The 15,116-nt window shown below is 35.6% G+C and overlaps 1 protein-coding gene across 1 annotated transcript; it reads left to right on the top strand.

The window, feature by feature from the left end:
- Positions 1-979: 979 nt before the first annotated feature.
- LOC114534363 (EGF-like repeat and discoidin I-like domain-containing protein 3) lies at positions 980-5,311 on the top strand. Its single transcript, XM_028555803.1, has 4 exons — positions 980-1,174; positions 2,128-2,245; positions 3,046-3,365; positions 5,162-5,311. Exons 1-4 carry the CDS (start codon positions 980-982, stop codon positions 5,309-5,311), a joined length of 783 nt encoding a protein of 260 aa, XP_028411604.1.
- Positions 5,312-15,116: the final 9,805 nt, after the last annotated feature.

The raw sequence follows: 15,116 nt of genomic DNA, 5'->3' as shown, positions 1-15,116 counted from the left end.
TTAGTATACCTTTTTTGCGGCTATTTTCACAGGAAGGTAACTAGTAAGCCGTGAAACACAGCAGCTATCGCCTGATTAAGCAGGTTTAAGTAAGTTAGCTTGTAAGTACACCACGCAGCCAAGTATTTATATAATACTGGAAAGCTTTCGGTCCGTTAACCCGGGCATCGCTGCAATATATACTTATTTCATGTCACCATGCAAACGTACAAGAATTTTATCACAGGCTTAACTTGCTTTGAAGTTTCTCTACAACAACTTTGACTTACAATCTTGGTGTAAATTGCTTTTGGCCAATCATCTCTTGAATATCACCACATGCACCTTTGGCCGATCACCTCTTTGAATTTTGCATGTTAAATAGTTGTCAAATGTTTGTGATATACACCATGTAATCTATTTATTCATATAAGCTTTCAGCCGTGAGAGCAAACAAACTATTTTCAATGAATACAGTAGCAAGAAAGTAAAAAATTACTGACAAATGCACATGGATTTACTTTTCTTGCACATTATTAGTTTTCTTATTACATACTTTTATAAGTATTTCCTTATGGAAGCGATTTGTAGAAATAGAAACAGTATAAATACAGCATTGATCAAAACAAAATTACTCAAAAAAGTATTTTATAAAAGCAATTAATATACGATAAATTATGGCTAGATGGATTAAGAAACAAATCGACAAAATATATTTAATCTAAAATGTAGTTAACCTGAGATAGGTTGTTGTTATACTGTATAAGTTTCCAAGAAGATATTGCGGCTTGCAGGGATACAGGTGACCGCTAATGGCGTGGTTATAACGTGATCCTGTGGCCTGCCTGTCCGTGTCTCGTCGAACTTTCACCTAACGCACCATTGTTGTGGGAGATAACCCGGGATTTGGTTCTTTCCTTGTTAATCAGGGACTCTGTAATCTGTGTGTTTAGGAGTATCTGGATTGAAATCAAATGTAATTGCTCAGTTTAAAGAAGAAATGGTCATATTTTGTGAGCTTCAGTGCGCTGTAAACCGTTTTTGTGTGGCGTATAATTACAAGAAAAAAGTGGATGGAAAGGGGTTAAACTGTCAGTTAACCAACACAACTGAGCATAAATTTGACAAACAAGAAGTTACCAAGGAAGAGCAAGTGTGGACGTTTTACAAGATTAACGTGGACAGAAGTCAATTTGTAAGAATTTTCAACCATTTTTCCTAAAAATATTTTGTTTCGCATTCAACGTCATTTTCCAGTTTAATACGCAAAAGCAGTTTGGAATTGATATTAAATAATTGGCGATGCACCACATCTTAGGAGAGCCTGCTAACATTAGAAAAACACAAAGTCGCAAAATTTTGTAAAAAAAAAAGTGGAAAATAATATACATTTATTGTATGCTCCCGGAAATAGTGAGTTTTGTTTTCCCTCGAGTCTCAATGTTTCCCTCGACTTCGTCACGGGAAACATTCAGACTCTCGAACAAACTCACTATTTCCCGAGGTAGTGTACATTAAGTGTTTTGTTATATAGGAACGAAAACATAAATGTTACACAACAATTTCATTTAAAAAAGAAACCCTCTTTACTTTGTCATGACATGAAACGGGCAACAATTTTTCACTTGTTTCATTGCATTTATTTAAAGTCATTTAAAATACAAAGTACCTATATTACAATATTATAGATATACGAGATATACTGCATGTAACAATCCAAGGTTGGCATTTATAATGCTCGCAAAAATGTGTAAAAATTCATGTCTATGTCAAACAGTACAACGATTAATGCCACCACCAAACCATGTAATAATTATTGCCTTTTCTTGGACACACATGTTTCTGCATGCTATTAATTATATTAAAACTAGAGGCTCATTAACCACTTAACCATTTTTGTGCGTATCATTTTTCGTATAAATTTCGGATTCATTTGATAGTTAATAATTTTTCAAATTCTTCCGGGGGGAGGGAAATTGAGCCACCACCCCGTTTTCACCTTGCGATCATTTTGACTAACGTGCGAAAAATCCTAGATCCGACCTATGTTTAGGATCAGGAAAACGTGATACGTCATTACCAAAAGACTCGCTCTAGCTTGTGCCGTGCTTAAAGCATGCATGATCGATCGTATCTTTTGTCATTAAGGAAGCCTGCCAGGCAGAAGTTAATGAATGTTATAATGGTGGAACCATGATTTGGGATCCAGACGAACAATATTTCTGTCAATGTTTAGATTGTTACGAAGGAAGACTTTGCGAAAACGGTAACTAAACTTGCTCTCGTTGTTAGAAATATTATTTAATAGTGTAGAGCAGTTATGTCGACATTGTTCTAAAGTCAAATACATATATCAGTATTTAATATATATATATATATATATATATATATATATATATATATATATATATATATATATATATATATATATATATATATATATATATATATAAACAAGTGCTGGATATGGGCTAACATGCAATCTGATTGGTTCTTTACCAGACAGATATTAGCTCATATCTGGGTAGTAGACAAACGTAAACAAAATGGCACCGAGATTTGGGGGGTTAAACGACGATGAAATTCACGTTTTCCTTGATAGAAGTACATCAAAATGCGCCGAGAGGTCGACGAACTTTGAAATAAAAGTATTCAACGGTAGGCTAAAAAATGTAGGTTTCCAAAATATAGGTTTTGTTTCTGTTTTTCTGTCATAAAACGTTCGAAAAAAACACGATGCGAGTATTCACTTTTGTTCAAATTACGAATAAATTTGTTTCTTGAAATATAATCTATTGAGACTTGTAAAGACTTTTCCATTATTTTCATATCGGTTGGAAAGTAAACTGAAGATGATTAAATCGAAACTAGTATCTACAAAAATATAGTCGTTTAAATGCGTAGAAAGACAAATTATTTAGAGATTTACCTTAAAACAATTTGAAAATAACGAATGAAATTGCAAGTTAATTTTATCCAGCGTTTGTACATGTGTACATAATAAGCGCATATACGACTCGAGTTCGCAGAATAACTGTTAAATATTCAACAACATTCTCATTTCAGTCACCCGGATGGCTCTCGGGATGGAAAATGGTCAAATTCGTGATAACCAAATCACGGCATCAAGCGAATACGATATCTACTTTGGTGCGGCAAATGGAAGATTAAATTTCACGCCGCGTCATGGAAGAACAGGGTCTTGGTCATCTTTGTACAACGATCTTCATCAGTGGCTTCAGGTTGATTTTCAAAGATCCACTATGGTCACAGAAATAAGTACCCAAGGACGCAGTGAACATGATCAGTTTGTTAAAAGCTACACCGTCTCTTCCAGCCAAGATGGGAAAATTTTCCAAGTCTATACCACAGGAGAAGCAGTAAAGGTATTTTGCACAAATAATAATATATAAGTATAAGATCCAATAAGGTTGCAGAAAGATCCGGGTTCCAGTCGACGAAAAAGCAATACGTCATCACCTACCTCCCCACGTCTCTAGACACCATTGCATAGTGTTATAACCTGTGAAGTTTTAACGATATATGACAAATCAAACACCGTGTTTACCCCAGACGATGATTTTCAGTTCACGTAATTCAAATCATTCTTAATTGTATAGAAAGAATGGATGTAATAGTCACGTGACGATCACGATGCGGTCTTTAAGATTACGATTTATGCAAAATTTGATAATATGAATATTACAGCGTTTATAGCGAATTATTATATGACAAGCGTCACTTCCGGTGAAATGGAGCTCAGTAATTGGCTGAGATGAATTTTCAGCAGTCCATTACTTTTGCGTAATGGACTGGCGTTACCGGTGATCCATTACGAGATGAAAAACAGAGAAATTCTGAATGAAAAAGCCACAAATAAATGTTCATGAGAAATGTATTTGCTTTTCAAATTAATAAGACTCAAGACATTTTGGCTAAACTAAATAATTCAATTTCTTGCTTTTGTTTTTATCAAATACGTACCAGCCTACTAATACGAATTCATGCATTTCTTGTTTGTTTTAAGTGCAAATACATGCCTTATGCCATATAATAAACTTTTTTGACCTCCCTTGCTCGGTCTTTGCCGGCAAATATCGGGACCTCGATCTTTTGTACAAACCTCGCTCTGCGAGCTCGGTCAATTCAAAAATATCTCGGTTCGATATTTCTCAGTAAACAACTCGCGCTCGATTAATAAGAAGTTATCAATTTTATAGAATACCTAATTTTATTATATGGCACGCGGTCTCGTGACTAAAATGGCGTGCGCTGATTGGTTCTTTGCCGATTTGGAATCCCCTAGTATTAGACCGTTGCCGTAGTAACGGTCCAACTCTCATATTTTTGAAAAAAAAACAAGCTTGCACTTTTATTTTTGACACGAAAAATATCGACGGAGAATGGACGAAGAAGAGCATTATTTGGTACATGTGAAACTTTGATTTTTGTTTATATTATTGTATCATTCTTACTTAACGAGTAAATAAGTTTTGGAAGCCACATCAGTGCTTGCTTGGCGACTGGCTGGCGAAAGAGCCGGCAAGAATGCTGCAGCGCATTGTATAAATAAATAAACTAAATACTGTATGCCATATAATAAATCCCCTATTAACCGAATTCGTTCGGTCCGTACTGCAAAAATATCGGACCTCGGTCTTTTATAGTACGGACCTCGCTATCGCTCGGCCCGTACTGTCAAGACTTCGGTCTATAAAGCTCCATTTTACACACAGTTCCCTGCTTCGAAACCGGAAACGGAAAGTTTTTGGCGAAAATTCACCCCTGAAAATTTTATTTCATTTCAGTAGAAAAAGTTTAAAATGATTTTAACCTGGTTTTTTTTCATAGAGAAACTAATAATTATTATAATTTCGAAATGAAATTTGAAAGGAATCTACTGCGTGAGGCCTTCGTTAAGTTTTAAGAAATAGATTGAAATTGGCACAAAACAAGTAGAAAATTGAGGCTAAATTTTTGAAATATATAAGTTGTTGATGTTTCAGGAAATTTAAAATAATGAAGTATCCTTGTCTTTCAACTTTTAAATTTAAATAGATTTTCTTGTAACGATTCGTGCGCGTACGACTAGACGTTAAGTCTCTCCGGCCGTGATTGTATCAATTTTACATTATCTATACGACATTACCGCAGCCCAAAATCTATTTTCATATATCTACAGGAATTTAAAGCTAACAGTGACAAGAATACCATTGTCCATCACAAGATTGTTCCTTATATTTCCACTCGGTTCATTCGCGTTCATCCAACAGATTGGGGAGATCACATCTCGATGAGAGTCGAATTTTATGGCTGTTATAAGCAACATTAATATAATACATAATACATTAATATAATACATTAATATAATACAGCTAACTCATTGGGGATCTCAAAAATCTTGACTGAAATTAAAACTCGTTTAAACAATTAGACTAATGATATGTGCACACGGCAACGTTTTCTAACGTTTTGACATTCGTTTCCATGCCAAAACGGTTTCAAACACGTCAATATACACAATATAGAAGTTAAAGCTAATTTAGCATATTTTTCCTTGGATCGTGTGAAAAAGATGTCTAAACAATAAACGACGTCTCGAAAAACGACGCTCGTGTGCACAAGTCGTTAAAGGCGGTGCCTATATAGGTTCAAAACTGTTCGTTAAAATGCATAAAATTGAAGTTTATATAATCACCAAGCCCTGGCATCAATCATAATTGTTTAGTTACTACAATATTTAAAGCATTTTGATCACTCAAGCCGCTTTTTTGTCTTAGATGCAGCGTTCCCTTCCTTAGGAAAATTAAAATGACTTCTAAACCGAGCAAAAAAATATACGTGTATAATCATAGGAAACTGATCGCAAGCCATCATTTCCACGAACGAAATATATAACTATAGGGCAGGATTTTGAGGAACTTTGAAATTGCTACCCATATATACCAATAACTATGCCAACGAATTGATTGTAAGGTAAAGTCGTGCATAAATACAAGACGACTAATTTTGTAGCTAGTGTTGAAGTGGTTCTTTCAGAAGCATGATGATTTGACTCAAGAGAAGCCTTTGAGCTACTATGAGGAAATTATAGTCATATTTTAAGTTCTTCAGTTTAATTTCATGAAAATATCAAAAGGTTACAAGATTTCTTGCCGCCGCTCCTAATTTTTTCCAACTTTGATCTTTTAAATAATTTCAGTAATTCACATTTACTTGAAACTGATAGTTTTATTTATTTGATGTACACATGCATATTCTATAAAAAGTTGAAAATTGAAATACATAATCTTATTAACTTAACACCAAAATTGCATAGAGCATTCTTGTAAATAGGTCACCATAGTGCCTGGTTTTAATATCATTTACACTGTAAAAACGGTACGAAATCTATTAGAACTAAAATTGGTTACTTCAGATCCATTTATCGGATGATTCAGTGCAAAATATCGTGCGATCAATTTTTTGCCATTGGATATTAAAATTTTGAAATTCGATCAGCTCAAAAGCTGGGCCGTTTTTCAAAGCTAGGTAAGCGCTAACCCTGCGCGTGGGTTAAATTTTAATCCACTATTTTCGTTGAAGTGCTTCTGAACAGCCGTTCGTTTTAAAACCTTTGAAAAATATGGCTTTTTTCAGCCCAGAAAATATTTATGGAAAAAGATATTTAAGTTTGTAAAATCCCAAGTAATAAAAGAATGGATGCAAAGATTTGCTTAGCTTTACAATATTACGAAAGAAAACGATCGAAAATATTAGACCACCCGAGTTTTACACTGAATCAAATTCCGCTTTATGAAGTTATTTAGTATGATGAAGTATTTAGTGTAGTTGCATGAAGCTGTTCATATACTTATTGCACAATATTTTATCCACACGTTGTTTGACATGTATGTATATTTCTTAACAAGTTATAACTTATAGTAACAAGCTATAACACTGCACGTAATCGTACTCAATTTGAATAATATTGCATCGCACATTCTGGCAAATATTCATCCATTTTTATTACTCAAGATGTAATTGATTATTGAGTCATGTAAGGATGTCTCGTCACGTTGCGTATAATTTATATTTACACACAATTACGTAATGCATCGATATTATGCATGAATACTTTGAGCAATTTTTTGGCAAATTTACATACATTGTCGCATGTAACAAATCCGTTTTAGAGACTGAAAGACCTAAGAATCTGGCTGATGTCATTATTCATAAACCATACTCTTAAAGGCTTATTTGCTTATCTCATGTATGTATTATGTACTCTATGAAAACCAGCTTTTAGATTATTACATTAAAAACCGAACTTCTTCGCTGGAAATCTTTTTCATCTTTGACACCTTCAGTATTTCCACCGCTCGCTCTTCATGCTGATCTGATCTTATCATGACGTCACGGGGCGCCATAACAAAACTGAGGAGCTGTTCACATCACGGTTAATAAAATATACATGGTTTGGAGACCACATAAAACTACAATACAACTCATTAACTATGTTGAGGTAGATTTATGCAAAAAAATGTTCTTTTCTAATCACATGTTTATTGTATTTTGCACCGATAAACCAATAGCAATCTTATAATTAGCATATTTTTCAAGTCAACGTTGATGAGCTTAGCAAGATGAATGCCATTGGTAAATTTGGCTAAAATACAATAAACCAGTCCTGTTGTATTTCGGTACGGACAGATTACTGGTATTTTAGAGTGTTTCAAGAACACTGCATTCAAGTATATCGTTATTTACATCTGCCTAGCACGGGAAATCTAGTTTTATCGCTATATTCTTAACGAAATACTCTATTTCAATTTTAAATACGACCGGTCTGACCATTTTGGCCGCATAGTTAATGAGTTGTATTGTACTTTTATTTAGTCTCCAAATCATGCATACTATATTAACTGTGGTTCTTTCTACTATTAGGGAGATTTAGTATCAGGAGTCAGGACGCGAACGTCAACGGGGACCGGAAAATGGCGAATAACTGGCGTGGCATAATTATAATATTAGAGACGCATCATGCATTTATTGGCCATCGTGCTTAATCTCCCTAATATTCAGAGCTAAAACTATGTAGAAGGATAATTGGGGGAGGGGGTGTTTATTCATATAATTATTCAGTTTGCCCGACGGATTTCTTTGTAAGTGCAATAGCTTTCAAAAGAAATTCGTCGGGCAGAACTTAATAATTCTGATTATTTACAACAACCACTTGTTTTGATGGCTGTGGTTTACAAGCTATCAAAGTCTTCCTTCCGGAATAAATTGTCTGAAAGTAAAAGAATTTGGTTAATTCGCTATAGGCGGAAAAACTGCAAGTAAAAAGCAGACAGAAGTCGTAATTCGCGCGTGCTAATTCGTCCCAAATAGATTAACCATTTGGGACAAGTTATGACGAATTAACTCCTATGAAAATCCTGTGGTAGACAAACTGTTCTCCCTGTCAACTTCCCTCTTGATTATGTCAATAGATCTTGCCGCTAAGTTGTGTAAATGTGTCATGCAAATTATAGCAGTCGTATATGGGAACAACAAGCGTGTGAAATATAATGATGAAAGCAAAATACACTTCATTTGGTAACAGCATTTGCACCACCGAACTATTTTAACTCAGATTACACAGCAAGGATCAAGCCCTGGATATCAGCCTACCAGCAAACCAGAATGTATGTATAACTAAAATATTTATTTTGGGCAGTTAACGCTCGTCAGGTTTTCACAATACGTTGTTTATAAATTATATAGTATCGTGAATGATTATATTTCTTATATCTCTATATACTCTTGGTATTAAAACTAAAAAATATATGAATTTCTTAGCATTTTACATCAAAGGTGGCGAACGTTTATGAGATAGGAATTCTTTTTTAAGCAAAACAGAGCAAATATTACTGTTCACTAATGTGTGTTTAACCGACGTTAACAAATGGCTAATTCACGAGAATTATTCATAAGCATATTATTAATTTCAACGTTCATTTATTTTTTGCCTCATAACCGATACAGCAACATTTATGAGCAGGAATTGATTTTTCTTTACTTTAGTTCATCAGTAAAACAATATACTGTGTGTGCCAAAGAATACAGCTATAACTACTGTTTGCCGGACCCTCTTTAACACTTGAAGAGCAGTTAGAGCACCTTTGTTTCGAAATCAGAGAGCTCTTAACGCTTGGTAAAACGCACATACATGCACGGAGCTGGCGGTCACATTTCACAATAGACTGTCAGCGTCAATGAGCATGTTTACATGGTACCTGAAGTTCTATGAAGTGAATAAGTGATTTTCACCAGAAATCAGAAATTGTTATTGAATACAGCTAAATGTCTTTCTCTCTGTATTAGATGAGATATCGACACTTGGGGCTGTTTCCACTGTCGCGTTTTTTGTACGTACGTATACACGCACGTTAAGCCGGTTTTCCACTAGCGATATTTTTCGCGCGAAGCGACTTTATTCCTTTGTATTTGAGCACTTTGTTCCAGATGGTTGCAGTTGAGAGCTCTGGAACAAAAGTAAAATGTCGATTCGCACGAAAAATATCACTAGTGGAAAACCGGCTTAAAGCCCTAATTCCACAGGCTTAATTTTCAAGCGAAATGCGAAATATTTCGCCTGCTTCTTTTGAATTGTGAGCAATGATGCAGAATTAATTTATTCAAGCGGTCGAAATTCAAAAGAAACAGGCGAAATATTTCGCATAAAAAAGTGTTCCTGCAGGGATTGGTTTTCCATTCCGGGATATAATGAAATGTGATTGTTTGTTCTCTCGTAAATCGTACGGAACGTTATAAATGAGGCAATAATTTAAACAATTTGTTTTCGCTATTATTAAAATGGAGTGAAATACTTCATGACACACTAATTGCGCAATGGTCAATAATGCTCGGAATTTTGGCTTCTTGCAGGGCCTAAATATAAGTACTGTTTAGGCTAATAATAGAAAAGAAATAAGATAATAATATAAATAATTATAATTTATATACAGGCAGTTGTGTGTTCAACCTCGTACTTAGGGTATTTTCACCCAGAGTCTTGTTGTCAGTTGACACATTTTATGCAAAGCTGTTTTTTTTCTTCTCTCATTTCATTGACGGTTTGATTTCAAACATATGCATGCACACTTATTTTTGCTATTTCCTTAGGAACCATGCATTATTCTAATATTTGGTTTATGTTTCTGGTTGTCACTTTGATCTCGCGGACTGTTACTGGAGTCTGTGAGACACAACCAGGTATGTTTAATTAAACATTATTTATAAAACATTTTTTTTCAAAATCAACAAATTAAATGAACGATTATAGTATCATCGTAATGCTAAATGCATTCAAAGTAGCACGGTTGTCTACCGCCCATGCGTTGAATGTAAAAAAGCTTAACGTGACACTTTCTCTCTTTAACTCATTGAAGCATTTGCTGTGAAGAAGAATTACGCTCTTTCAAGCGAAGTTAATGCACCTTCCTCCCCCCACCTTTTTTAGCTTTCAAGCGGGCTAAATTAAAAGGGGAAAGGTTTATTGGCTACGAAACCTTTCCCTAGGTATAATGGTGCATGTGTTGTTTGTCCATCGAATCTTGCAATGCTCGAATGAATAGCGATTGATTCGCTGGACAGATCGTGCTTCTGAGTATAAACACACGACGAATTATCTACTATACGAACTATGTAGACAAGTATGTCAAACTAAACTGTATCGCGTGGCAAGAAATTGCACCGGAAGTGAGAAATTATTTAGATAGTGAAGGGAGTGCACAAGACCCGTTTTAAGATGAATTTTTTGTTGTTCGTCCCCGCCCCCTATTTTTACTAATTGACGGATGATGCGATAAGGCGAACAACCCATTCAAATTCGTCTAAATAGACGACATATGTAGAAAATTTGTGTTGACGAATGATCTCGAATGTGTGTTTGCCTGTGTTTATACACATAAGAACTAGAGCTCGCTTGCCCAGATTTGTCTAGGACTAGATTGATGATCCGTCAAATAATAGAATATTCTACACAATATTGCGGGTGAAATATAAAAAATATATTTTTCTTGCTTTCCATTCCAGGATGCAATCCAGCAACACTTAAGAATGCAAATTTTTCTGCCTTTATAACTGGGCCGAGATATTATTCACATCCAGGACCACTAACTTTGACCTGTAATGCATCTGGTGATATACAAGAGATGTACTGGGAACGAACTGATGATGATGGTACAGTGCAACAATTGAATTACACAACATTTGGGAAAGTTTCGTCCTTTTGGATAGCAACACTAGACAACTATTTATCCACCGACAGTCCTAAGTTTAGTTTCATCTGCGTAGCTCTGGATATTTGCTGTAATAAGCAGATAACAAAACGATCCAAAACTATAGAACTAAGGAAAACTAAAACTACTCCAAGTAAGTTCTCTAAAGATTTTTTCCAACAATTTCTTCACTGATTAGATTATTGACTAAAAAAACATGTCTATAGAATAGCAAAAAGAACATTTAAATATAGCTGCCATTAATTTACATTTTTCTGCGAATTAAAATAGGAGATTAGTGCGTTAGCTATATTACATAAATCTCCAGTACTGTCCAGAAATAATTACCTAACAAAAACCGCGGTTAACCGAAGTCAAACCTCGGACCAAGCTCGAAGCGCGCTGAGACGGATGTTGAATGCTCTCAGCTGTTCATAACATTCCGCTCGGAAGCAAACAGTAGCCGCGATAATTTTTTCCCTTCCGGTCGCGTGTGCGGTTTTTACCGCGGTCTTAGTTTATTTCTGAACACTACTGTATAAATTATAATCAAATTCCTGTTAAATCTGACTTATTGCACTGAAATCAGAAGAATATAATCGCCTGTGTGAACAAGTGCACACTTTAAATGCGATAATGTTTAACAAAAGCAATTAGTTCTTTCCAACCAAATGAAAAATAACTTAGTACTTCGACGTACTTGTGCACTCTGTTTTTGGATTAATTTTTTGCTTTTACTAATTTTCTAGGCAAATGCATTAAAGATGTTTTGATTATTGTTGATACTTCAGCTTTTGCTCGTAAAATGAAATTTCCAAACCTTATTAAATCCTTTCTTCGTGCACTTGTCAACAATCATCGATTGAATGTCTCGCCAGAAGGAAGCCATATCGCAATCATGACGTTTAGTGATAAGAAAAATACTCAAGTACAATTATCAATGCAAAGTCTGAATAAATCGGATGTGGAAACCAGAATTGCTATGCTCGACTATCACGATTTGATGGTTTATAAACGAAGAACAGATATAGCCTTACTAAATGCAAACGAGGTACGTTATTTATTGTTTCATATCTTGTAAACGGGGGGAGGGGCTTCGAGGGGCTTCGAGGGGCTTCGAGGGGCTTCGAGGGGCTTCGAGGGGCTTCGAGGGGCTTCGAGGGGCTTCGAGGGGCTTCGGGGGGCTTCGAGGGGCTTCGAGGGGCTTCGAGGGGCTTCGAGGGGCTTCGAGGGGCTTCGAGGGGCTTCGAGGGGCTTCGAGGGGCTTCGAGGGGCTTCGAGGGGCTTCGAGGGGCTTCGAGGGGCTTCGAGGGCGAGGAGAACGTTCTGATACGCTTCACGGGCCTTGGCATTGTTTGCATGCAATTGTCCAACGGCCCTGAACTATACATAGATTCGTTATTTTACAGATATTCAAGAGAAATAATCCACTAAATCATCGAGAAGATAAAAATGATGTCATAATTCTGCTCAGTGATGGAACACCAACGCCAAGGTCGAGGAAACGCAAACAACCGGTACCGCACGACACCGCCATAGCTGAAGCAAAGAAACTGAGAGACAAAGGCATAATCATTGTTGGGATTGCTGCTGGCAGCAATAGTCATCAACAAGTTAGAACTGTGCAATTTTTGACGAATATATCAACAGCTGGTCAAACGCTTACATCAACATTTCATGATTTGATTCTGTTGGGCGACAGAATTGTCTACGCTTTCTGTTGCCGTCATGTTCCGACAAAGAGTGTTGATGGTCTAAACATCTCAACGGCCATTGCCGGGGGAGTAGCAGGCTCTGGTGCATTTATTTTCCTGGCTGGGTTTTCCTTTTTTTTTATAGTAAAGAAAATTCAGAATAGGCGCAGAAATAATTCGATCAAGGTAAAACCAACCGTTTCCATATAATCATTATACATTCACTTCAAATTTTTGTTTGTTTCTTTTTTTATTGCAACAAAATTGTTTGTTGTATGCAATAGAAATTACAAATTAATGCATACATTTCAGTTCAATTTCACTTTCTGTATATAACTCTGTTGCACTTTTTTTAAAAAAAAAATGGCAACAGAAGATAATCATTATCCCGCACGATAGCTAGGAAGAAGCTTGCAGACACGGTTACATGCAGTCTTTTTTTTCAGATGTTCTATTTGCTTTAAGTATATCAACTTTTTGAGAAATACTGTTTGAGATATCAACTATTTTGTCCTCAAGTATGCATGACAAAAAGTCTGAATTCAAATATCTACTGAAGCTGCAGATATCTTTGCGATAAAAAATGGCAGCGAGGTGCTTTTGTTCGCAATTATCTCAGAGTTGGTCAAAATTTACAATAAAATATTTTCTACAATTGTTTGTTTCACATTCTACAAATGTTTTGTTTTATTTCTTTATATGACAGGAATTTGAATCATGGATCACTAACCGCTCCAAAAAGAACAATTCAAGAAGAGCTACACTGCTTGACATGGAAAAGTTGAACAAAGAAAGCGGTGAGTAATTGCAACTGAAAGGAAATTGTTTAAAGAATCTTATAATTTTTATTCTCCCAAAATCAGTCAAAATTTTATGGCACACCAATCGTATGGCGAGTGCGTAGCACGGGCGATTGTAAATCCCATACAGACCCGTCGCGAGTATTTGACAGTAAGAAAGAAATCATATAGACGCAAACCGTCGTATACATAACATTAACTTATTAACTTTTGGTGCCCATTTTGTCCTTATAGTCAACCTGCTTCTGGGACATAGGAAAAATGAAAGACGAATTTTTCTTTAGAGCTCCACAAAGAAGAAATTTCATATGTAACTTTATTGAAAGACTGGGAAATTTCGCCAGACCACTTGCACATAATGGAAAAAACACTCGGGGCTGGACAATTTGGAATCGTTAAACAAGGTTCATATACGGCTCCAGGACAGAACAATCCTGAATTTGTTGCTGTCAAAATGTTGAAAGGTAAAAATAATCTTAAATGAATTCATATTGCATTTTGTAATATAACATTTATAGTACGCGTGCTGATTGGTCAAGAAGCATGTTTCTATAATTGTACACGGGACTTTTTACGGGAATTTGTAATTGAATCAAATTATAATATTTTTCCAAACTTCCACACGTGTTTCCATTTAATGATTAGCCGCCGAAGGCGAGGTGATCACAAAACCTATATTCACTAAGCCGAAGACGTATTATAAATTTCGAGGTTTTAGTGTAATTACTCAAATTTCTTAGTTGAAATACAACAACAAAAAGCTATAGTCACCGGTCAGTGACTATGACTTCAGAGGCAGTGAATCTTGACCAATCAGAATGCAGGAAAATCAACACTCGAAATTTGTACTAAAACTGTATAGAAGCACCGAAAATGTTTTCGATTTAAGTTATAAATTTTATGTAACGTGCAACTTTCAAAATTGTTGACGGTTTCAGATACTGCGAAGGAATCTGATATAGCTGATCTTTTGGCCGAGTTGGAGATCTTGAAAAAAATTAACAAAGAACCTCATCCAAATGTAATACGATTTATAGGCGGTTGTTCAGTGGAAGGTACGACAAAAATGGAAAACCATTATTATTATATTTGTTCATTAATATATTTCTTTAAGTAGGTAGGGTGGTTGCAATTTGTATATATGTGTGTTTAATTGACGTCGCGAGCGAATATCAAATATTTTACTTCAGGAAAACTAATGGTGGTAACAGAGTTCTGCTCTGCTGGAAATCTTCAAAAATTTCTGAGAAAAAGTAAAGTTATTAATAACCCTGACTCGCATATAACTTCCACCTTGAACGATCGTCAACTCTTGAAAATTGCTTTTGATGTGGCAAGTGGAATGGCGCATCTTTCGGACCAAAAGGTATTATGACAGTTGTACCTACTGCACTAGG

The sequence above is a fragment of the Dendronephthya gigantea genome, unplaced genomic scaffold (genome assembly GCF_004324835.1).
Source record: "Dendronephthya gigantea isolate DGI-Jeju-01 unplaced genomic scaffold, DenGig_1.0 000099F, whole genome shotgun sequence".
Classification (NCBI taxonomy): Eukaryota; Metazoa; Cnidaria; class Anthozoa; order Malacalcyonacea; family Nephtheidae; genus Dendronephthya; species Dendronephthya gigantea.
The sequence above is the reverse complement of the archived record's forward strand: the minus strand, read 5'-3'. Positions and strand labels throughout refer to the sequence as shown.